The 24,615-nt window shown below is 50.0% G+C and overlaps 1 protein-coding gene across 10 annotated transcripts in view; it reads left to right on the top strand.

The window, feature by feature from the left end:
• LOC139542501 (calmodulin-binding transcription activator 1-like) overlaps positions 1-24,615 on the top strand; it is a 505,455-nt gene that overhangs the window by 472,698 nt on the left and 8,142 nt on the right. For 4 of the 10 annotated variants that reach the window (XM_071347989.1, XM_071347990.1, XM_071347985.1 and 1 more), the window contains 12 exons: positions 13,463-13,629; positions 13,864-14,060; positions 14,279-14,357; positions 14,545-14,875; positions 15,033-15,520; positions 16,291-16,469; positions 16,750-16,981; positions 17,838-17,909; positions 18,130-18,150; positions 18,511-18,710; positions 23,741-23,815; positions 24,176-24,206. In XM_071347989.1, the coding sequence (XP_071204090.1) occupies positions 13,463-13,629; positions 13,864-14,060; positions 14,279-14,357; positions 14,545-14,875; positions 15,033-15,520; positions 16,291-16,469; positions 16,750-16,981; positions 17,838-17,909; positions 18,130-18,150; positions 18,511-18,710; positions 23,741-23,815; positions 24,176-24,206 (2,072 nt within the window). Of the gene's footprint in view, positions 1-13,462; positions 13,630-13,863; positions 14,061-14,278; positions 14,358-14,544; positions 14,876-15,032; positions 15,521-16,290; positions 16,470-16,749; positions 16,982-17,837; positions 17,910-18,129; positions 18,151-18,510; positions 18,711-23,740; positions 23,816-24,175; positions 24,230-24,615 lie in introns of all 10 variants that reach the window. The other 6 variants (XM_071347995.1, XM_071347987.1, XM_071347994.1 and 3 more) reach the window with 5 other exon arrangements.

The following is a 24,615-nucleotide window of genomic DNA, read 5'->3' as shown; positions in this document are numbered from 1 at the left end:
ACCAAGCAACATGACCAGCGGCAACAGGAGCAGCGCAAGGAGAAATGGACTTGGGAGGAGATCCTGGACGGTAAAGGACCCTGGGCTCAGCCAGGGGAATATCGCCGTCCCAAGGCGGAGCTGGAGGCAGCGAAGGCAGAGAGGCGCTGGTATGAGGAGGCAGCGCGGCGACGCGGTTGGGAGCCCGAGAGTCAGACCCAAAAATTTCTTGGGGGGGGCACACGAGGAGTGTGGCAAAGCCGGGTAGGATACCTGAGCCAACTCCCCGTGCTTACCGTGGAGTGAGAGAGCGTCGTACTGGTCAGACACCGTGTTATGCGGTAAAGCGCACGGTGTCCCCAGTACGCGTGCTTAGCCCAGTGCGGGCTATTCCACCTTGCCGCACTGGGAGGGCTAGGTTGGGCATCGAGCCAGATGTCATGAAGCCGGCCCAACGTATCTGGTCTCCAGTACGTCTCCTCGGGCCGGCATACATGGCACCAGCCTTACGAATGGTGTCCCCGGTTCGCCAGCATAGCCCAGTGCGGGCTATTCCACCTCGCCGCACTGGCAGGGCTACGGGCACCATTCAACCTGGTAAGGTTGGGCAGGCTCGGTGCTCAAGAGCACGTGTCCTCCTTCACGGTCCGGTATACCCGGTGCCACCTCCAAGTACCAGTCCACCGGTGGCAGCCCCCCGCACCAGGCTGTCTCTCCGGGTTCTCTCTCCAGCTGCTCCCACCTGTCCAGCGCTGTCAGAGCTTTCCTCCTCTCCAGCGCAGCCAGTGCCTATACCACGCACCAGGCCTACTGTGCGCCTCAGCAGGGCAGAGTCGGCCGTCTGTCCAACGCCTTCTGCACTGCCTGTCTGCCCAGCGCCGTCTGAGCCATCTGTCTGCCCAGCGCCGTCGGAGCCATCTGTCTGCCCAGCGCCGTCGGAGCCATCTGTCTGCCCAGCGGCGCCTGAACTGCCCGTCTGCCCAGCGGCGCCTGAACTGCCCGTCTGCCCAGCGGCGCCTGAACTGCCCGTCTGCCCAGCGGCGCCTGAACTGCCCGTCTGCCCAGCGGCGCCTGAACTGCCCGTCTGCCCAGCGGCGCCTGAACTGCCCGTCTGCCCAACGGCGCCTGAACTGCCCGTCTGCCCTGAGCCTGCAAAGCTGCCCGTCTGCCATGAGCCTGCAAAGCCGCCCGTCTGCCAAGAGCCTACAGAGCCTTCCGCCAGACCGGATCAGCCAGAGCCTTCCGCCAGACCGGATCAGCCAGAGCCTTCCGCCAGACCGGATCAGCCAGAGCCTTCCGCCAGACCGGATCAGCCAGAGCCTTCCGCCAGACCGGATCAGCCAGAGCCTTCCGCCAGACCGGGTCAGCCAGAGCCTTCCGCCAGACCGGATCAGCCAGAGCCTTCCGCCAGACCGGATCAGCCAGAGCCTTCCGCCAGACCGGATCAGCCAGAGCCTTCCGCCAGACCGGATCAGCCAGAGCCGTCCAGCCAGGACCAGCCAGAGCCGTCCAGCCAGGACCTGCCAGAGCCGTCCAGCCAGGACCTGCCAGAGCCGTCCAGCCAGGACCTGCCAGAGCCGTCCAGCCAGGACCTGCCAGAGCCGTCCAGCCAGGACCTGCCAGAGCCGTCCAGCCAGGACCTGCCAGAGTCCGTCCAGCCAGGACCTGCCAGAGTCCCTCAGCCAGGACCTGCCAGAGTCCCTCAGCCAGGACCTGCCAGAGTCCCTCAGCCAGGACCTGCCAGAGTCCCTCAGCCAGGACCTGCCAGAGTCCCTCAGCCAGGACCTGCCAGAGTCCCTCAGCCAGGACCTGCCAGAGTCCCTCAGCCAGGACCTGCCAGAGTCCCTCAGCCCGGTGCTGCCCCTTATCCCGGTGCTGCCCCTTATCCCGGTGCTGCCCCTTATCCCGGTGCTGCCCCTTATCCCGGTGCTGCCCCTTATCCCGGTGCTGCCCCTTATGACTATGGTGGGGTGGGGACCACGACCAGTGCCGGAGCCGCCGCCGTGGAAGGAAGCCCACCCAGACCCTCCCCTAGACTATGTGCTGGTGCGCCCGGAGTTCGCACCTTAAGGGGGGGGTTATGTCACGCCCTGGCCTTAGTATTATTTGTTTTATTTATTATTTTAGTTAGGTCAGGGTGTGACATGGGTTATGTGTGTATTTTGGGGTATTATATGGTAGAGCGGGGTGTTGGTTGTAGTGTATGGGTTTGTGTTGAGTGTATGTATCTAGCTGTGTCTATGGGTGTGTGTAGTTTTCTAGGAAAGTCTATGGTGGCCTGAATGGGTTCTCAATTAGAGACAGCTGGTTTCTGTTGTCTCTAATTGGGAACCATATTTAAGGCTGCCATAGTCTTTAGCTGTTTGTGGGTCATTGTATATGTATATGTCGACGTAAGTAGTTTGTGTGTGCACTTGCGTTTTAGGTTTCACGATCGTTTGTTTGGTTAGTGTGTTAAGTGTTACGTGTTCATCTTCGTCGTTATAATTAAAGAAGATGTATTCAAGTCATGTTGCGCCTTGGTCCTCTCTTTCACGTCAACACGATCGTGACACTCTCACCATTAACTGTAACAGGGGAGGTTAGCATGTCTTGGGGGTATGATCTTTGACCCTCAGTGTAACTTTCGGGCTCATCATTATTCACAATTCATTCAGGATTATCTGTAATCATGGGTAGTATCCACATGAATGTAGAAGTGTTTATAAACATATTCTATTCTTATTTAAAATTAAAGTGAATACAAAATGACATAATACATTATTTATCATGAATTTCTATTGGGCACAAAATAATCTGAAACACAACCAAAACGAACTGCAAATGCATCCAACAATTTTGTAGAGCCACAAGCTTGATGTGCGTGCTAGGAATATGCAACCTAATACCAAACTTTTGACTACTTTATTTATAAGAATCTTTAGGGGTGTCAAGAATTTTGACCCCTACTTTTTTTAGATGTTTATTTCTTGTTAAACAAAATCTCTTTCTCCGAGCAATATTATTAGCATAAAATAATATAATTTCCCCAGGTTTTTGAGCATACAATATAGCTCAGTATTTGAATTATAGATTTTATACAGTCATTATTGCTCATCGTTATCAAGGGTGTCAATCATTTCGGACATCACTGTACGTGTAAAAGTCTAGTGTGATTTCTTCTGTGCTACATTCTACAGTGCACGTTTGATATAATCATAGGTTTTGTGTAGTAATTAGCGCAGCAGGTATTTGTCATTTTCTGTAATAGCAGATACCAAGCAGTAATTCCCCTTTGTTGTCTCTTCTCGTGGCAGTTCACTGGCTTGTGAGAGCAGAGCAGTCTGAAATATAGAGTACCTCGTCAGTCTTGACGTTGAATTGAAATTGAGCTGCTTCACCTCTGGAGCTGGACTGATGCCATGAGGTCAGGCGCATGCTACCTGGTTAGCTTATTTCCAACCGTGCCAAGCGGGACTGTCATATTAGGAGCCGCTAAACAGACTTATGTGTGAAGCATAAAGCACCCATTGACTTTCTGTTGCAGCTGTGTGCTCTATTGTTATGTATGTAGAATCATGTAGAGTGTAGAAGAACCCTGTTCCATGAATGATCTGATTCTATCTGAATAATACAGTGATAGAGGAAAAGCTTCAGCTAAACTTGTTTCTTTACATTAGTCAATACTAATATGTTGCAAGAGAAGGTGAGAAGCCTACATCCTGGTTTTCTGCTGATATATACTGTACTTGTTAACCATTACTGTGCAATCGATGCAAGATGGATTTTCTCCTGCAGAATTCATGTGCGATGAAGGTCCCGAGGGTTACGAACCAGGTTAGAGATGGATAAACTTTATTAGTCCACTCGAGATGGAAATGTGTCTTCTGTTTTTATCTGCTTCTGCTTTGATTCACCCCTTCGACACGCACGCACGCAGGCAGGCAGGCAGGCAGGCAGGCAGGCAGGCAGACAGACAGACAGACAGACAGACACACACATTAGGTTGGAGATGTTAGAACAGAGGGCAGCCGATGGTGCAATGCCCAATGAGCAGATTAGTTCCTTGCTCAAGGGAACATTGGCATTAGGTGGCACCCTTCTGGTTGCAGGCTCAACCCCGCTAGATTTTTAACCGGTAACCCTCCGGTTGCTGGCACGCATCTCTAACCTCGGGGCTACCGCCACCCCATAATAATATAGAGCATAACATAAAGCAACATTACAATTACAATAATAAAAGCTGCATCAATAGACTGCACTTTTCCTCTCATTGACCCCTATAATCACGCAGGTAGATGTTTATTGGGATGAGTCTTGTCCTTGAGGCAGAACTGAGCTATTTCTGCTAGATGGGTCAGCTCCAAAGTAAAATTTGACTATATTGTAAAGATTAATGATTTTTTTTAAATTTTTGGTCTTCATTTAAGGTTAGGGTTAAGCATTAGGGTTAGCAGTGTGGTTAAGGTTAGGTTTAAAATCTGAATTTATGACTTTGTGGCTGAGCCAACTAGTGACCACTCTGCAGAGCTGCCTCCAGAACAAGATTCATGACAAAAAACGCTAACCTGCTATAATCACTACAGGACATTTGATTCTATCTATGTAGTGTTCGTAATAGGAAAGGTCTGGTGTTCTTCTGATTTTGACCAATGACGACCCTTGTTGTTGTTTCTTTGTTGGGTCAAGCTGACACATTTGTGGGGTCAATGTTTTCAGATAAATGCACTCTCCTCAAATAATTCAGAAAATTAACTTGTTTCTGTGGTCTTAACTTTTGGTCTTTTCAAACCTCTCATCAATATCCTATACTCTGTCCAGGAGAAAGAATACTGCACATAAACCCATTACAAGCTGAAGGAAGAGGAAACCCTATTAAAGAAACCCTCCACAATGGACAGAACAAACAAAGCTGGTCATTATGCCAAAGAAAGAAGGCAACTTAGCCTTTGATTATCAGTGTACCCATGGGTCCCAGCTGTGTGGGCCTGTGCCAGATGGCCTAGCAACCTCTTCCTTTAGACAGGCACAAATACCAGCTTCTGTCAATCAGGAGAATATGCTGCACAGTCACAGACTCTGAGGGTGGTAGGACCACAGTCTTTCTAACTACTGAACATGCGGGGGATTGCTATAGCCACAGCTTGTCTATTAGACTACATGTGGGGGTTTGCTACAGTATTCACACAGAGGTTGGACCCAGCCTTTCTAGATCAGTACATGTGGTGGTTTGCTACAGTATTCACACAGAGGTTGGACCCAGCCTTTCTAGATCAGTACATGTGGTGGTTTGCTACAGTATTCACACAGAGGTTGGACCCAGCCTTTCTAGATCAGTACATGTGGTGGTTTGCTACAGTATTCACACAGAGGTTGGACCCAGCCTTTCTAGATCAGTACATGTGGTGGTTTGCTACAGTATTCACACAGAGGTTGGACCCAGCCTTTCTAGATCAGTACATGTGGTGGTTTGCTACAGTATTCACACAGAGGTTGGACCCAGCCTTTCTAGATCAGTACATGTGGTGGTTTGCTACAGTATTCACACAGAGGTTGGACCCAGCCTTTCTAGATCAGTACATGTGGTGGTTTGCTACAGTATTCACACAGAGGTTGGACCCAGCCTTTCTAGATCAGTACATGTGGTGGTTTGCTACAGTATTCACACAGAGGTTGGACCCAGCCTTTCTAGATCAGTACATGTGGTGGTTTGCTACAGTAGTCACATAAAGATAATGATGGGGTCCAGCTGTAGAACAGTGGTTGAGTGGCATTAACGGACCCACATGTTGGTGTGTGAGGAGGAAGGTGTCAGCTGACACTTCTGCTCTAAATCCAGACCGTTGAGACTCAGTATTGTTAGCCTGGCATCCAGACCGTTGAGACTCAGTATTGTTAGCCTGGCATCCAGACCGTTGAGACTCAGTATTGTTAGCCTGGCATCCAGACCGTTGAGACTCAGTATTGTTAGCCTGGCATCCAGACCGTTGAGACTCAGTATTGTTAGCCTGGCATCCAGACCGTTGAGACTCAGTATTGTTAGCCTGGCATCCAGACCGTTGAGACTCAGTATTGTTAGCCTGGCATCCAGACCGTTGAGACTCAGTATTGTTAGCCTGGCATCCAGACCGTTGAGACTCAGTATTGTTAGCCTGGCATCCAGACCGTTGAGACTCAGTATTGTTAGCCTGGCATCCAGACCATTGTAACTCAGTATTGTTAGCCTGGCATCCAGACCATTGTGACTCAGTATTGTTAGCCTGCCATCCAGACCATTAAGACTCAGTATTGTTAGCCTGGCATCCAGACCATTGAGACTCAGTATTGTTAGCCTGGCATCCAGACCATTAAGACTCAGTATTGTTAGCCTGGCATCCAGATCATTGTGACTCAGTATTGTTAGCCTGGTATCCAGACCATTGTGACTCAGTATTTGTACTAAAAGTGTAGAATATTCATCATTGATGCCTAACTAGTCTCCCGTGGCCTTCCACTCCATGCTACTACATTATACATTGAGAGCTAATTTACTGCAAATAAGAGCTTGTACCTAGTTTTCACGGTCTATCACATATCACACGGTCTATCGTGCGTTTGTGTGTGTGTGTGTGTGTGTGTGTACCTGTCTTGCACCTTCTCAACCTGGGCAGTGTGTATCTGCAGTGAAATAGATAGTGGCCTGTCCTCATGTCCCTCAGCTAGGACAGGGAGATGTTCTCTACTGTGCTGCTCCAAACCTGTGCCTCAAGTCCTCATACACATTACTAGAAGCTTTAGACTTTACCTGAAGTGATTATGCTAGTGCTTTTGTTCCCTTCTCACTTAACCATAGCTTTATAGGATGAAGCAGCATGTAGAATGAGAATATGTTGGCCTGTCCTTCATTTGATTTGAAACAAAACCGTTGTTCACTCAAACACACAAACCCAGTTTGAGCAGCTCCTGTTTGTCAGCTAATACATGTCTGCATGTGTTTTCTGGGGTAAGGGATTAGTCAGCTACTGTTCATATGATGTGCCAGGCTCCCTGTCAGTCAGAGCTCTGTGTCACTGCAGCCTTAGTGACCAGTGTAGACGTCTTCTATTACACACTGTCAAGAGAGGGAGGAACAAGGCACAAGGGAGGCTGTTGGTGATGTTAGAGTGTTGTTGTAGTTCTGTTTGGCTGGATACATGCTCCCTCCATCCTTCCCTCCCGCTCTGTGCTCCCTCCCTCCTTCCCTCCCGCTCTGTGCTCCCTCCCTCCTTCCCTCCCGCTCTGTACTCCCTCCCTCCTTCCCTCCCGCTCTGTGCTCCCTCCCTCCTTCCTTCCCACTCTGTGCTCCCTCCATCCTTCCCTCCCGCTCTGTGCTCCCTCCCTCCTTCCCTCCCGCTCTGTGCTCCCTCCATCCTTCCCTCCCGCTCTGTGCTCCCTCCCTCCTTCCCTCCCGCTCTGTGCTCCCTCCCTCCTTCCCTCCCGCTCTGTGCTCCCTCCCTCCTTCCCTCCCGCTCTGTGCTCCCTACCTCCTTCCCTCCCGCTCTGTGCTCCCTCCCTCCTTCCCTCCCGCTCTGTGCTCCCTCCCTCCTTCCCTCCCGCTCTGTGCTCCCTCCCTCCTTCCCTCCCGCTCTGTGCTCCCTCCCTCCTTCCCTCCCGCTCTGTGCTCCCTCCATCCTTCCCTCCCGCTCTGTGCTCCCTCCATCCTTCCCTCCCGCTCTGTGCTCCCTCCATCCTTCCCTCCCGCTCTGTGCTCCCTCCCTCCTCCCTCTGCAGTATACGTGCATCGCATTCAGAGCAGCAGGCAGCAGCTTGAGATGACATCATCTGCACTGCAGCACACTGCAGCACTAGGTCTGAACAAAGACATGTCAGCCAGGCTTGCTGCTGCCGCTAAGTCCTCGCCTCCTGTCCCCGCCACCGTCTCTCTCCCCCTCTCTCCCTCTCTCATCCTTCCTCTCTCAGAGAGCATAACCCTGGTGGCTAGAAATGCTACAGGGCTGTGACCTACTTAACCCCTCTGACCCTTACCTCCCCCCTCCTACCACTACGGTATGGGCTGGCTGATGCACCTCCGCAGCCCTCATCATCACTTTGCCCATAGCCACCTATGGAGAGGTGATTAAAGCTAGCACGATGGTGGGGGGGGGGGGGATTGTAATTTAAGTGTCAGCAGTGGCTGGTGACAGGATGAGAGCTGGGGAGAGACATAAGGATGGTGTGTATGTGGGATGAACGTCCATTGGATTTTCTAGATCTACTACACATCATCAGTGATAGAAGTAATTTACTGGCCATTGGCTGTATGTTTTTTCCTCTAACAGTAACAATTACTTGACTTATAGTGAACGCAAGCATGACATTCACTCCCTGAAGGGCGGAGAGCTTCTGCCTGAGACTGACTGCCAGGAAACGCCAGTAGTGTAAATGTCACAGGGACCCTGCTGTGGCAGCTCCCCACTTAGGAAGTCATTATGTTGTTACTGCAGTGTCTCCTCAGGAAGATAATGTACGACCGTTATTATGACGTAGTGATGGAGAATGGATGTACATGTACAGTGGGGAGAACAAGTATTTGATACACTGCCGATTTTGAAGGTTTTCCTACTTACAAAGCATGTAGAGGTCTGTAATTTTTATCATAGGTACACTTCAACTCTGAGAGACGGAATCTAAAACAAAAATCCAGAAAATCACATTGTATGATTTTTAAGTAATTAATTTGCATTTTATTGCATGACATAAGTATTTGATACATCAGAAAAGCAGAACTTAATATTTGGTACAGAAACCTTTGTTTGCAATTACAAAGATCATACGTTTCCTGTAGTTATTGACCAGGTTTGCACACACTGCAGCAGGGATTTTGGCCCACTCCTCCATACATACCTTCTCCAGATCCTTCAGGTTTCGGGGCTGTCGGTGGGCAATACGGACGTTCAGCTCCCTCCAAAGATTTTCTATTGGGTTCAGGTCTGGAGACTGGCTAGGCCACTCCAGGACCTTGAGATGCTTCTTACGGAGCCACTCCTTAGTTGCCCTGGCTGTGTGTTTCGGGTCGTTGTCATGCTGGAAGATCCAGCCACGACCCATCTTCAATGCTCTTACTGAGGGAAGGAGGTTTTTGGCCAAGATCTCGCGATACATGGCCCCATCCATCCTCCCCTCAATACGGTGCAGTCGTCCTGTCCCCTTTGCAGAAAAGCATCCCCAAAGAATTATGTTTCCACCTCCATGCTTCACGGTTGGGAGGGTGTTCTTGGGGTTGTACTCAACCTTCTTCTTCCTCCAAACACGGCGAGTGGAGTTTAGACCAAAAAGCTCTATTTTTGTCTCATCAGACCACATGACCTTCTCCCATTCCTCCTCTGGATCATCCAGATGGTCATTGGCAAACTTCAGACGGGCCTGGACATGCGCTGGCTTGAGCAGGGGGACCTTGCGTGCGCTGCAGGATTTCAATCCATGACAGCGTAGTGTGTTACTAATGGTTTTCTTTGAGACTGTGGTCCCAGCTCTCTTCAGGTCATTGACCAGGTCCTGCCGTGTAGTTTTGGGCTGATCCCTCACCTTCCTTATGATCATTGATGCCCCACGAGGTGAGATCTTGCATGGAGCCCCAGACCGAGGGTGATTGACCGTCATCTTGAACATCTTCCATTTTCTAATAATTGCGCCAACAGTTGTTGCCTTCTCACCAAGCTGCTTGCCTATTGTCCTGTAGCCCATCCCAGCCTTGTGCAGGTCTACAATTTTATCCCTGATGTCCTTACACAGCTCTCTGGTCTTGGCCATTGTGGAGAGATTGGAGTCTGTTTGATTGAGTGTGTGTACAGGTGTCTTTTATACAGGTAACAAGTTCAAACAGGTGCAGTTAATACAGGTAATGAGTGGAGAACAGGAGGGCTTCTAAAAGAAAAACTAACAGGTCTGTGAGAGCCGGAATTCTTACTGGTTGGTAGGTGATCAAATACTTATGTCACGCAATAAAATGCAATTTAATTACTTAAAAATCATATAATGTGATTTTCTGGATTTTTGTTTTAGATTCCGTCTCTCACAGTTGAAGTGTACCTATGATAAAAATTACAGACCTCTACATGCTTTGTAAGTAGGAAAACCTTCAAAATCGGCAGTGTATCAAATACTTGTTCTCCCCACTGTATGTATGTTTGTAGTTTTTCCATTGTGGGATTTTCTGACCCGTTTTCTACTCGTATTCCGAGTCTTCCTCTTCCCATTCATCAATAAGCCAATGCCGCGGGGAGAGAGGAACCATACACACACAGGCATATTCCTGTCACTTAGTTACCGCTCGGTAGCAGGTTGCCACAGAAACAGCCTCACTGTGGCTAAATGAGGAATGCAAATGCAGTGTTCCACACGCCTTCCCTGCCTGACTTCCCTACTGACTTCCCTACTGCCTTCCCTGCCTGCCTTCCCTACTGCCTTCCCTGCTGCCTTCCCGCCTGCCTTCCCTGCCTGCCTTCCCTACTGCCTTCACTACTTCCTTCCCTGCTGCTTCCCTACTGCCTTCCCTACTGCCTTCCCCGCTGCCTTCCCCGCTGCCTTCCCCGCTGCCTTCCCTGCCTGCCTTCCCTGCTGCCTTCCCTGCCTGCCTTCCATACTGCCTTCCCAGCTGCCTTCCCGTCTGCCTTCTCTGCCTGCCTTCCCGTCTGCCTTCTCTGCCTGCCTTCCCTACTGCCTTCCCTACTGCCTTCCCTGCTGCTTCCCTACTGCCTTCCCTACTGCCTTCCCCGCTGCCTTCCCTGCTGCCTTCCCTGCCTGCCTTCCCTGCTGCAATGGACTCACTGTGCCCATCCCATCCCACAATCTGTGCACATCGGTCTGTGTGTGCGTTTGTGTGCGAGTGTGCATGTGAGTGTGTGCATGTGTGTGTCTGTCTGTGTGTGTGGATGTATGCGTGTGTGTCTGTCTGCGTGTGTGCATGTGTGTGTCTGTCTGTGTGTGTGTGGATGTGTGCGTCTGTCTGTGTATGTGGATGTGTGTGTCTGTCTGTGTGTGTGGATGTGTGTGTCTGTCTGTGTGTGTGGATGTGTGCGTGTGTGTCTGTCTGTGTGTGTGGATGTGTGTGTCTGTATGTGTGTGTGGATGTGTGTGTGTGTCTGTCTGTGTGTGTGGATGTGTGTGTGGATGTGTGTGTCTGTCTGTGTGTGTGTGTGTGTGTGTGTGTGTGTGTGTGTCTGTCTGTAGGTGTGGATGTGTGTGTCTGTCTGTGTGTGTCTGTCTGTGTGTGTGGATGTGTGTGTCTGCCTGTGTGTGTGGATGTGTGTGTGTGTCTGTCTGTGTGTGTGGATGTGTGCGTCTGTCTGTGTGTGTGGATGTGTGTGTCTGTCTGTCTGTGTGTGTGGATGTGTGTGTGGATGTGTGTGTGTCTGTCTGTGTGTGTGGATGTGTGCGTCTGTCTGTGTGTGTGGATGTGTGTGTATGTCTGTGTGTGTGGATGTGTGCCTCTGTCTGTGTGTGTGGATGTGTGTGTCTGTCTGTGTATGTGTGTGTCTGTCTGTGTGTGTGGATGTGTGTGTCTGTCTGTGTGTGTGGATGTGTGCGTCTGTCTGTGTGTGTGTGTGTGGATGTGTGTGTCTGTCTGTGTGTGTGGATGTGTGTGTCTGTCTGTGTGTGTGGATGTGTGCGTCCCTGTGTACGTGTGTTTGAACATAGAGCTCTCTTCTTTATGTTGGTGTAATGGACTAAAGCACACTAACTGCATGTCAACTGATGGAGAGCAGTGAGTGCAGTCCTACTCCAACCACTACCCATTACCCACTACCCATTACCCATTACCCACTACCCATTACCAACTACCCATTACCCACTACCCATTACCCATTACCCACTACCCATTACCAACTACCCATTACCCACTACCCATTAACCACTACCCATTACCCACTACCCATTACCCACTACCCATTACCCACTACCCATTACCCATTACCCACTACCCATTACCCATTACCCACTAGTTTTTCCCCCAATTAGTCATCATCATTTGATTTTACTTGTGTGGCTTCAAGCATAAAATACACTGTATGCTTGTAATTTTCTGTATGCTTGTAATTCACTGTTATGGCATTCAGCACTTTTAAATGACTCAGCATTTATTATGTTTTGAACAGTAATTCCAGAAGCATTTCTTTCAGTCCACGTTGTAGATCTGTTGGTTAACACTGCTCATAGTTGGAAAACTATTTGCCAGCAGCATTAGTAACTGTACAGCCTAATAGCCTCCATCTGTCAATCTATGGAAAGCCTTTCTCAAGGACTATGGACGAGTGCTTGTTGAGTGATTTTGTACAGTGGCTCTCAGCCCGTCCTACCATATAAGCCAAAGGTAGTGTTATGTGGCCAAGAGAGGCAGAATACAGCAGGAATGATAAACTCAGTCGTAATGGATTAGAGTTAATTCATCAGTAGGAGAGAGAGTCCATCTGCAGACTCTCCTCCGAGAGTGTCTAGGACCGTGTGTGTGTGTGTGTGCGTGCGCGTGTGTGCACGTACGTGTGTGAGCATGTGTACACATACGTGTGTGCGTGAGCATTTGTGCAGGGGTGGACACTTTCACCAAGCCTCCATCCACTCCCTGGTCAATCATCCAGTCCAGATTACTAGAGGAAAAAAGCATTTTTATGAATGACTGAATTAGTGTGCATGCAGCAATTAGCACAAGATTGATGGGCCTTAAAGGTTATTTAACTTCTCTGGGATATGTGGGACGCTAACGTCCCACTTGGCCAAAAGCCAGTAAAAATGCAAATATTAAAATGCCAAACATTTCAAACTACTTTTGTAATACCATTTTAGGTATTTTTTAACGTAAACAATCGATAAAATTGAAGACGGGATGATCTGTGTTCAATACAGGATTAAAACAAACTGTAGCTAGCTTTCTGGTCATGCGCCTCTAACAAACAGGACACTTCGAGTGACCCTCGCTCAAGATGGTCGTACTTCTTCATTACACAAAGGAAAAACCCTCAACCTATTTCTAAAGACTGCTGACATCCAGTGGAAGCGGTAGGAACTGCAAGAAGGTCAATTAGAAATCTCTATTCCCAATGAAAATCCATTGAAAAGAGAGTGACCTCAAAAAAAAAAGAATCTGAATGGTTTGTCCTCGGGGTTTCGCCTGCTAAATAAGTTCTGTTATACTCACAGACATGATTCAAACAGTTTTAGAAACTTCAGAGGGTTTTCTTTCCAAATCCACTAATAATATGCATATCTTATCTTCTGGGGATGAGTAGCTGGCAGTTGAATTTGGGTATGCTTTTCTTCCAACCTAGAAAATGCTGCCCCCTATCCTAGAGAAGTTAAATAAAGGCAATTGTGGTGCTGAAGTTAATGATTGATGTTATTGTTCGACGTGTTTATGCGTCTTGGTTGCAGATACCTTCCGATTTATACAGATGCCTTCATAGGCACCATATGGCACCATAGTACTGGGTTTCACTGGTGACCATACTGTAGGTCTATGGATGCTGACGTGTGTTATGTGTCTATGTTGCAGATAACCAGTTCAGAATGTCCATCCTGGAGCGCCTGGAGCAGATGGAGAGACGGATGGCAGAGATGGCCTCCCATCACCAGCAGAGCAGTGGAGGAGGTGCAGGGGCAGGAGGAGGAGCAGGAGCAGGTGGAGGAGGAGGTGGTGGTGGTAACAACAGCCAGACACAGGTAAAGTAAATCATACTGTAGGAAATGCACTATTTCATTGATGGAGCAATGGCTTTGTGATGTATTCAGCGATATAGAAATGTCTTTGATATTGTATGTACTTGGTAGATATTTGGTTTATGGAGGATTACAAGTAAAAAACGTACTGTATGTTTCTGTTTGAGAAGTCAAGTGTTGTAAAGTGTTGGTGTTGTAGTTGAAAGTAACTCTTGTTGTGTTTGTGTGTGTTGTCAGTGTGTGTCAGGGCAGGGTCAGGCGGGCAGCAGCTTTGAGAGCCGTGTGGTGGTGGTGTGTGAGAAGATGATGAACCGGGCCTGCTGGGCCAAGTCCAAACACCTGATCCACTCCAAGACCTTCAGGGGCATGACCCTGCTCCACCTGGCCGCTGGGCAGGGCTACGCCACCCTCATCCAGACACTCATCAAGTGGCGGTGAGTGAGAACCTCAGACACCTCTGATTGTCTGTTTATCAAAGTAATATACAGAGAGACCTTGGGACATATAAATATCTATTATGGAACTGGTTTAGGACCAGGAAATAATGTATTCAAAAGTTGTAAATAAAGTTTTAATCTATGTAGATAATGTTGTGGTTGAGCCAGAGGTAGTTCAGTCTGGGAGTACAGTGTTCTGTTCTATCCTCCAACAGCACCAAGCATGCAGACAGCATTGACCTGGAGTTGGAGGTAGACCCCCTCAATGTGGACCACTTCTCCTGCACCCCTCTGGTAAGATATAGAGAGCTGTATCTCATGAAACCACTGCAGGAGTCTTCCATAAAGCCTTTCAAACGCTGCAGACTTTCATAAATCATTCAATTGTAAGATGAACTTTTCCAAGAATGTTAAGTTACCACAGGCATGCTGGCACCTTTCCTCTGACCTGTGACCTGTGCCACTGCTGTCTTTTCTCCAGATGTGGGCGTGTGCCCTTGGTCACCTGGAAGCGGCAGTGGTCCTGTATAAATGGGACCGACGGGCCCTGGCCATCCCTGACTCCTTGGGACGCCTGCCCCTGTCCATCGCCCGCTCCCGCGGCCACACCAAGCTGGCCGAGTGTCTGGAGCAGCTGCAGAGAGAGGAACAGCAGCCCCCTGCACCTCTGCCCCCCACCACACGCATGTCCTTCTCCCCCACCCCCCACGACGTTCCCACCTCAGACAGCTGGATGGTCACATGGGCCAGCGACGGCGTAATGGCGCCCGGCGGGAAGAAGGGAGGCGCCACCTCGAGCAACCTCAACCCAGGTCAGAGCAGACTGGAGGACAGGAGAGGCAGTAACTGAGGCCCCACACTGGTATCAGTGGGGTAAAGGGACAATAGAAAAGAGCTTTAGACAAAATAGTTTTGGAAATATTGTTTGTTTAAATGTCTCTAAAATAGTATCTTGTATCCCTTCTGCAGACTTGAGAAGGCCACGATCCGAGCCCTCCAACTACTACAGCAGTGAGTGCCAGCGAGACCTGCCCCTGGCCAAGAAACACAAGCCCAACCCAGAGATGTTCCAGGCCCGGCCCGACAAGGCCATGTCTGTCCCACTGAGCCTGGAGCAGCAGCAGCTACACAAGCTGTCCTTCAGCCCCAAGAGCCTGTCCCATGAGGGCCTCAGCCCAGACAAGAGCCTCTCCGGTGGGGGAAGTGCTGGAGAAGCTGGAGGAGCCAAGTGGCGCTCCAGGGAGGGTTTCTCCAGTGGGGGCTCAGGCAGGAAGGGCTCGGGGGGCTCTGGGGGCAGCAGCCTGGGAAAGGAGAAGCTGGCTAGCAGGCTGAGACAGAGGGAACAGCTGGGGAACATGCTGGTGATGGCTGAGAGAGAGATGGTGAGCACTGAGCTGCTGTCCTACAGAGAAGATCTGGAGAACCAGGACTGTATGACACAGATGAACGACCTGCAGGTCAGTTAACTCACCCTACTCTCTACTTTCTCTTTACTCTAGTTACTCTTTATCATATCTTTATCATATCTGGAGTTGCTTTTTACCATATATTTACTCAAGACAGTGACTCTACTGTTTACCACTCACTGCACTGCCAACCCTGTCTATTGGCCTGCTCATTGCACAGACATTCACACTTGTTTACCAGACAACACTATCCATAGCACGTCATAGTATGGACCTCACGTCTGTAGATCTGGACTACCAGTGAATATACATGACAAGAAGATTGTGATTGACCGCTGGCAGCTCTGTTGGGCCGTGCCACTGGATCCCCTGACGTGTGAAGTCAACACACACACACCCACATACACAGGCCTCTCCGGCAGTGGGTGGACCTCCATCACCACATAATAAACTCCATCCATTGATCGGCTCTCACAGCCAAGAGAGCCCTCTGCCATCCATCACAGTCACACTGAGGCTGAGCCTGGGAGATGAGGGGCAGAGGAGGGAAGCACAACAATAACAACCATCGTCTTCATTGTCACGATCACGATCGTTGTCATGTTTAATGTTCATTGTTTCTTAGAAGTCATTCTAAACTTGCAAACATCTAAGATGAAATGGGGATGTAATGACGCATCCTTCCTGCCACATTGTGATGCACCGGAACCAAAAAGCACGTCATTGTAAAGCAACAGAACAAACCGACAGACAATAAGGTACCAATGTGCTAAGTGTGTGATCTGCAGTATACTCAATCCTGGGGGATTCTCCCCCTGCAGGTGAACATGATGACTCTGGCAGAGCACATCATTGAGGCGACCCCAGAGAGGATCAAGAGGGAGAACTTTGTGGCCCTGGACGGGGTGCCCCTGGACAGTACTGGGGTCAGCAACACCATGAGCTGGTTGGCCAGTTACCTCGGAGACGTGGAACAGCTGCCCAGCATTATACATCTACGGTAAACAACACAGCAGAGCCACACTCTGGACTGAATGTGATCTGGTCTGGTTTTCTGTACCCAGATTAAGTCTATATCTAGTCTAAAAAGCATGCTCAATGGAGAATATGTAGGCTTAATTCTGATCTGGGAAACAGACCATAAATGTTTTGCAGAAGATTTCCTGTGCATGGCAGAGCAGTAGTGTATTGGTACTACATTTCTGACAGCAATGCTTAGCTGATTACTTTTTAATGTGTCACCTCCAACCCCCTGCCTCTCCCTCTCTGTCTTCCTTCAGATCTCTGTACAGTGGACCTCTCGCTCCGTCCTCCAGCCCAGGGGGGTCTCCCCTGAGGGAGGGGTCCATGGAGAGGCCCACCCTGCCCCCCCCGGCCGACTGGAGCGAGTTCCTCCAGGCCTCCAACAGCAAGGTGGAGAGAGACCTGGCCCAGCTCACCCTGTCCGACCCTGAGCAGAGGGAGCTGTACGAGGCCGCCCGTCTGGTCCAAACTGCTTTCCGCAAGTACAAGGTACAGGCCTGGATGAGGTACCACACACAGTATCATACCTGCTGTCCTAAACAATGTACAGCATCTCTGTTAGGACTGGCACTCTATGTTGATGTGGTGTTGACCTTAATGTTATCAGGTGAAATGATGAATGGGTCCCTTGAATCTGGAAAGGTTGCTATATGAACAGAACTATGTCCTGGTCTGTGTCAGAGTGTGCTGAGTGCACAAGACATTATCTTTGCTGTGAGGACCCTCACCCAGTAATCATCAATGGATTATGTTAATTAACACTCATATCTTCCTCTCTCTGTGCGTGTCTCACTAAGACACACTCAAACTCTGTGGTCCCTGTGGTTTCAGCATGGGAAAGGACTGCTTTGAGCAGAGCATGGCCTTGCTTTAAGGAACGACTGCACTGCTCCCTTTTCCCTGCTCCCTGTAAGCTCTCTCTCCCTTTCTCTTCTCTCTCTTACTCTAAATTATGTGTGTGGAGCCCGCTGCTTCCTGTCCTTAACCAGCTCCACATACCCTGGCCAGCTTCCCCACGCCTCACCTTGCTACCCCCCCATGGCTAGCTTTAATGAGTTTCCACGTCTCAAACTGTTCACTGTCGTTCACTGTCATCTGTTCTACCCCTCTGCCAGCTGACACTGGGGAGGAGAAGAACTCTGGGCTGGCACCACCACATACCTCTCTTCTCTCCCAGCCCAGGATGGAGCCTCTCCCGCAGCCTCTTCAACCCCAGGTCCTCCCTCTGTCCTCCAGACAACCAGGGCCCCGGGCCCAGGAAGAGACCTCAGGGAGCCGTGGCACTCTATAATAGACTACGCCACTTCCTATACTCTGACTTCTGACCTCTCCTACTCTCTCACAGGGACGCCCATTCAGAGATCAACAGGAAGTAGCTGCGGCCGTCATTCAGCGTTGTTACAAGAAGTACAAACAGGTAGGCTGGGCACACACATGGAGATTCAATAGTTGGATGCTTTTACATATTGCATTATCTTACAGACAGTGGATAGATGTAGGACTGATTGCAGTACATTTATTAGGGATTTTTAGAAAGCCTTTAACTTTATTCAGTTTAGTCTGTTTTTCTAGGCGCAGACTGAACCTTGTTCATGTCTCTTCGTGATTCACAATCTCACATTTTCTTTGTTTGCAAGCTTACATGGATAGCCTTGAAGGTAACATATTTTCACTGTCTCAGAGTGCTTACAATGCAACCTAAGTTCACTTGATCATCACACTTGACTTGGTTATATTGATACTCAACCTATATCAGCACCTTTCCTAAGTCCAGTTATATAGTATTGTGCCTGATTCACACTCTAGGGCCAACCTTAACCGTACTGGCTAGTCTATCTTTTCCAGCACGGTTCCAGCAACTAGAGTGAATGCGTCACCAGCTCAGCCCAGTTTGGCTTGACTTGATTTGGCTATATAGTGTGAATCAGACAAGAGATGTGTGCATTTGAGGCCATCATTTCCAAACCTCCTGTTCCTGACCCTCCGTCTCCTCCTCTCTCTGGTCCTCTCGGTGGCAGTATGCACTTTATAAGAAGATGACGCAGGCCGCCATTCTTATCCAGAGTAAGTTCCGCAGCTACCACGAGCAGAAGAAGTTCCAGCAGAGCAGGCGGGCGGCCGTGCTGATCCAGCAATACTACCGCGGCTACAAGGAGTTTGGCAGGCTCAGGCCCCACCACAGAGGAGCCGCCGCCGCCCTGGTGCAACACAAACTCAGGTATGTATACACACACACACACACACACACACACACACACACACACACACACACACACACATACACACAGCAACACAAACGTAGGTAGCTAAACACATTGTCACGCTGGTATAAAGGATTTTGGAGACAGGTGCAGGAATACACAATAGGGGTTTTTAATACACCCAAAACAAACACGTATACAAAACACTGGGCTGTACCCAAACAAAAGAACGAGGGTAAACCTCGTAGAACGACACAGGACGAGACCCGTAATACACAATGCACAAAACACGCAGCACAGGTTGAGACAATGCATAGGTACTCACACCACCAACGGACATGGGAACAATAATCAACAGCCAATGGGGAAACTAAGGGCACATTTATACAAACACAGTTCAGTGCAGCCTAGAAGGCCGGTGACGTCGACCTCCGGAACTGGTGAACAGAATTAGCAGCAGTACCGGGGGGATCCGTGACACACACACAGCAACACACACACACACACACACACACACACACACACACACACACACACACACACACACACACACACACACACACACACACACACACACACACACACACACACACACACACACACACACACAGTAGCACACTCACACTGAAACACAGCAACACAAACTCAGGTAGTTAAATACACATTATAAACTGGGTGGTTCGAGCCCTGAATGCTGATTGGCTGACAGCCACGGGTATGACAAAACATTTATTTTTACTTCTCTAATTATGTTGGTAAACAGTTTATAATAGCAATAAGGCAACTCAGGGGTTGTGGTATATGGCCAATATACCATGGCTAAGGGCTGTATCTAGGCACTCCGCGTTGCATCGTGCTTAAGAACAGCCCTTGGCCGTGGGAAAATTGGCCATATACCACACCCCCTCATGCCTTATTGATTAAAATAACACACACACAAACATACAGCAGCATAACCTCAAGTAGCTAAACGCATTGACACACACTCAGATACACACTGTAACGGCTCTCTTTCGGTGAGTGAGTAGACCAAGGCGCAGCGGGTGATGAATACATAATGACTTTATTTTAAGACGAAGACAGACACGAAATACACTTGACTAAATAAACAAAATAACAAAACGAACTAGACAGACCTAAACTACGAACTTACATGAAACGAAGAACACATGAACAGGAACGACCGAATGAACGAGACGAGACAGTACCGTGTGGTGCAACAAACACAGACACAGCGACAATCACCCACAAACAAACAGTGAGAACAACCTACCTTAATATGACTCTCAATTAGAGGAAAACGCAAAACACCTGCCTCTAATTAAGAGCCATACCAGGCAACCCAAAACCAACATAGAAACGGAAAACATAGACTGCCCACCCAAAACTCACGCCCTGACCATCACACACATACAAAACAACAGAAAACAGGTCAGGAACGTGACAGAACCCCCCCCTCAAGGTGCGAACGCCGGGCGCACCAGCACAAAGTCCAGGGGAGGGTCTGGGTGGGCATCTGACCACGGTGGTGGCTCAGGCTCCGGACGCTGTCCCCACACCACCATAGTCACTCCCCGCTTCTGTATACCCCCCCCAATGACCACCCTCCAACTAAAACCACCTAAATGAAGGGGCAGCACCGGGATAAGGGCCAGCACCGGGATAAGGGGCAGCACCGGGATAAGGGGCAGCACCGGGATAAGGGGCAGCACCGGGATAAGGGGCAGCACCGGGATAAGGGACAGCACCGGGATAAGGGGCGGCAGGTCCTGGCTGAGGAACTCTGGCAGGTCCTGGCTGAGGGACTCTGGCAGGTCCTGGCTGAGGGACTCTGGCAGGTCCTGGCTGAGGGACTCTGGCAGGTCCTGGCTGAGGGACTCTGGCAGGTCCTGGCTGAGGGACTCTGGCAGGTCCGGGCTGAGGGACTCTGGCAGGTCCGGGCTGAGGGACTCTGGCAGGTCCGGGCTGAGGGACTCTGGCAGGTCCGGGCTGAGGGACTCTGGCAGGTCCGGGCTGTAGGGCAGCTCATGACTGTAGGGCAGCTCATGACTGTAGGGCAGCTCTGACAGCTCCTGACTGGCTGGCGTCTCTGGCAGCTCCTGACTGGCTGGCGTCTCTGGCAGCTCCTGACTGGCTGACGTCTCTGGCAGCTCCTGACTGGCTGGCGGCTCTGGCAGCTCCTGACTGGCTGGCGGCTCTGGCAGCTCCTGACTGACGGACGGCTCTAGCGGCTCCTGACTGACGGACGGCTCTAATGGCTCGGGACAGACGGGCGGCTCTAATGGCTCGTGGCAGACGGATGGCTCAGAAGGCGCTGTGCAGACGGATGGCTCAGAAGGCGCTGGGCAGACAGATGGCTCAGACGGCGCTGGGCAGACAGATGGCTCAGACGGCGCTGGGCAGACAGATGGCTCAGACGGCGCTGGGCAGACAGATGGCTCAGACGGCGCTGGGCAGACAGATGGCTCAGACGGCGCTGGGCAGACAGATGGCTCAGACGGCGCTGGGCAGACAGATGGCTCAGACGGCGCTGGGCAGACAGATGGCTCAGACGGTGTTGGGCAGACAGGCAGTGCAGAAGGCGTTGGGCAGACGGCCGACTCTGCCCTGCTGAGGCGCACAATAGGCCTGGTGCGTGGTGCCGGAACTGGAGGTACCGGGATGACGGCACGCACTTCAAGGCTAGTGCGGGGAGCAGGAACAGGGCACACTGACTTCTCGAAGCGCACTATAGGCCTGGTGCGTGGTACCGGAACTGGAGGTACCGGGCTGAGGGCACGCACCTCAGGGCGAGTGCGGGGAGAAGGAACAGTGCGTACAGGGCTCTGGAGACGCACAGATGGCTTAGTGCGTGGTGCCGGAACTGGAGGCACTGGGCTGGAGACACGCACCATAGGGAGAGTGCGTGGAGGAGGAACAGGGCTCTTAAAACGCACTGGAAGCCTGGTGCGTGGTGTAGGCACTGGTGGTACTGGGCTGGGGCGAGGAGGTAGCGCCGGAAATACCGGACCGTGTAGGCGTACTGGCTCCCTTGAGCACCGAGCCTGCCCAACCTTACCTGGCTGAATGCTCCCCGTCGCCCGACCAGTGCGGGGAGGTGGAATAACCCGCACCGGGCTATGTAGGCGAACCGGGGACACCATGCGTAAGGCTGGTGCCATGTAAGCCGGCCCAAGGAGACGTACTGGTGGCCAGATATGTAGAGCCGGCCTCATGGCACTTGGCTCAATGCTCAATCTAGCCCTACCAGTGCGGGGAGGTGGAATAACCCGCACTGGGCTATGCACCCGTACAGGAGACACCGTGCGCTCTACTGCGTAACACGGCGTCTGCCCGTACTCCCGCTCTCCACGGTTAGCCTGGGAAGTGGGCGCAGGTCTCCTACCTGCCCTCGGCCCACCACCTCTTAGCCCCCCCCCAAGAAATTTTAGGGTAGTACTTGCGGGCTTCCAGCCTTGCTTCCGTGCTGCCTCCTCATAACGTCGCCTCTCCGCTTTCGCTGCCTCCAGCTCCGCTTTGGGGCGGCGACACTCCACTGGCTCTGCCCAGGGTCCTTTACCGTCCAGGATCTCTTCCCATGTCCAATCCTCCTTTTCCCACTGCTGCTGTCGTGGCTGTCCGTTAACCCGCTGCTTGATCTGGGTTTGGTGGGTGATTCTGTAACGGCTCTCTTTCGGTGAGTGAGTAGACCAAGGCGCAGCGGGTGATGAATACATAATGACTTTATTTTAAGACGAAGACAGACACGAAATACACTTGACTAAATAAACAAAATAACAAAACGAACTAGACAGACCTAAACTACGAACTTACATGAAACGAAGAACACATGAACAGGAACGACCGAATGAACGAGACGAGACAGTACCGTGTGGTGCAACAAACACAGACACAGCGACAATCACCCACAAACAAACAGTGAGAACAACCTACCTTAATATGACTCTCAATTAGAGGAAAACGCAAAACACCTGCCTCTAATTAAGAGCCATACCAGGCAACCCAAAACCAACATAGAAACGGAAAACATAGACTGCCCACCCAAAACTCACGCCCTGACCATCACACACATACAAAACAACAGAAAACAGGTCAGGAACGTGACACACACACAGTAATACACACACAGTAATACACACACAGTAATACACACACAGTAATACACACACAGTAATACACAGATACACACACAGTAATACACACAGTAATACACACACAGTAATAAACACACAGTAATACACACACAGTAATACACAGATACACACACAGTAATACACACACAGTAATACACACACAGTAATACACAGATACACACACAGTAATACACACACAGTAATACACAGATACACACACAGTAATACACACACAGTAATACACACACAGTCATACACAGTAATACACAGATACACACACAGTAATACACAGATACACACACAGTAATACACAGATACACACACAGTAATACACAGATACAGGAGGCGGGCCTCATTACAGGATAGTGGCAGTCTGCAGTTGTTACATCTATTTTGGGACTTATAAATGAATGATATATACCGATGATTCTTGAAGAATATAACTTATAAATGCCTCATGAGCTTAGTTCATCTATGAATTTGAGAGTGATACATTTCTCCAGCCCCATCCCTCAGCTTTTTTATGGAACAGGGGTGGGGAGAAGGGAACTGCTGACTGCCGCTTTAACGTTGCAGACGTCACTTGGGGAAATCAATTTATAAGGGACGAACGACCGCAGTCCCATTTTCAGTCCCTAGGATCATAGTGGCCTTCTGTGTTCATGCATAATTGGTTGAGATTTTGAACATACGACTTCTGTAAATATGTTTTATATTGATGAAGACACCAAGGCTCTTGAGTACTGTAGAGGACAGTATCCATGCTATACAGAATCTCCAAAGTCAAGGTTAAAAGCATGGTTGAAAAAGAGCACAAGCATTGTAAACTACACTAGCTCCAAACAACCACAGTATCTTTGAATATTGTGGACCCTCTCAAACGCCAATGTTCTCTCTTGTCTTGTGTGTTGTAGAAGTAGTGTGCTCACTAAGAGGCAGGATCAGGCTGCCAGGAAGATCATCAGGTTTCTACGCCGCTGCCGCCACAGGTAAGCCCCGCCCACAACACTAACTCGTATGGGTTTCCAAATATGTTTGTTATATTCACACACACACACACTACCAAATACATACCTTCTTTCAGTGTAGGGATTTGCAAGATATATGAATGGTTTACTACACGTTAGATGGCAAGAAGGAGTCTGCACAGATGAGAGGGACAGTTCTCTGTTTTCATTTGTCTATTTTATTTATTTTGGGGTTGATAAAAGGTCTAGGTGGGTTATATACAACACTTCCCCTCCACTGTATTTGGCCCCCACCTCTCCTCTCCTCGCCCCCATTCCTTCCCTCACAGTGCCTACTGTGTGCTAATAGCTGTCTGGTATTGTTTTGCTGTTTATGCGAAGCCCCTTGATGGACCATAGACTGTTCAAGCGGGTGAGTGCAGCCTCAGCAACTCAGTTCGTCCTTCTCTTTCTCTCCTCCCTGTCTACACTGTATGTCTCTGCCTCTCTCTCTCTAACAATACAGTTATATATCCTGAGTCCTTGACCACTCTCTCTCTCTCTCTCTCTCACTCTTTCTCTCGCTCTCTCTCTCTCTCACTTTCTTTCCATTCATCTCTCCCTCCCTCTCTCCCTCTCTCTTTCTCTCTCTCCCCCTCCCTGTATCTTGTCCATCACTGTTGCTTGATGCCTGCTTGCATGATGGCTGTCTACTGGAGCCACAGGTGGACTGACTGAGAAGCTCAGAGTCAGAGCAGACGTAACTTTACTCTTATTAAACCAACTAACCACCGCTTATGAATGACTATGTCACCGCAACACTTAACAGGCACCTCTTTCTC

Source organism: Salvelinus alpinus, chromosome 17 (genome assembly GCF_045679555.1).
Source record: "Salvelinus alpinus chromosome 17, SLU_Salpinus.1, whole genome shotgun sequence".
NCBI lineage: Eukaryota > Metazoa > Chordata > Actinopteri > Salmoniformes > Salmonidae > Salvelinus > Salvelinus alpinus.
This window is presented reverse-complemented; position numbering and strand designations above follow the sequence as displayed.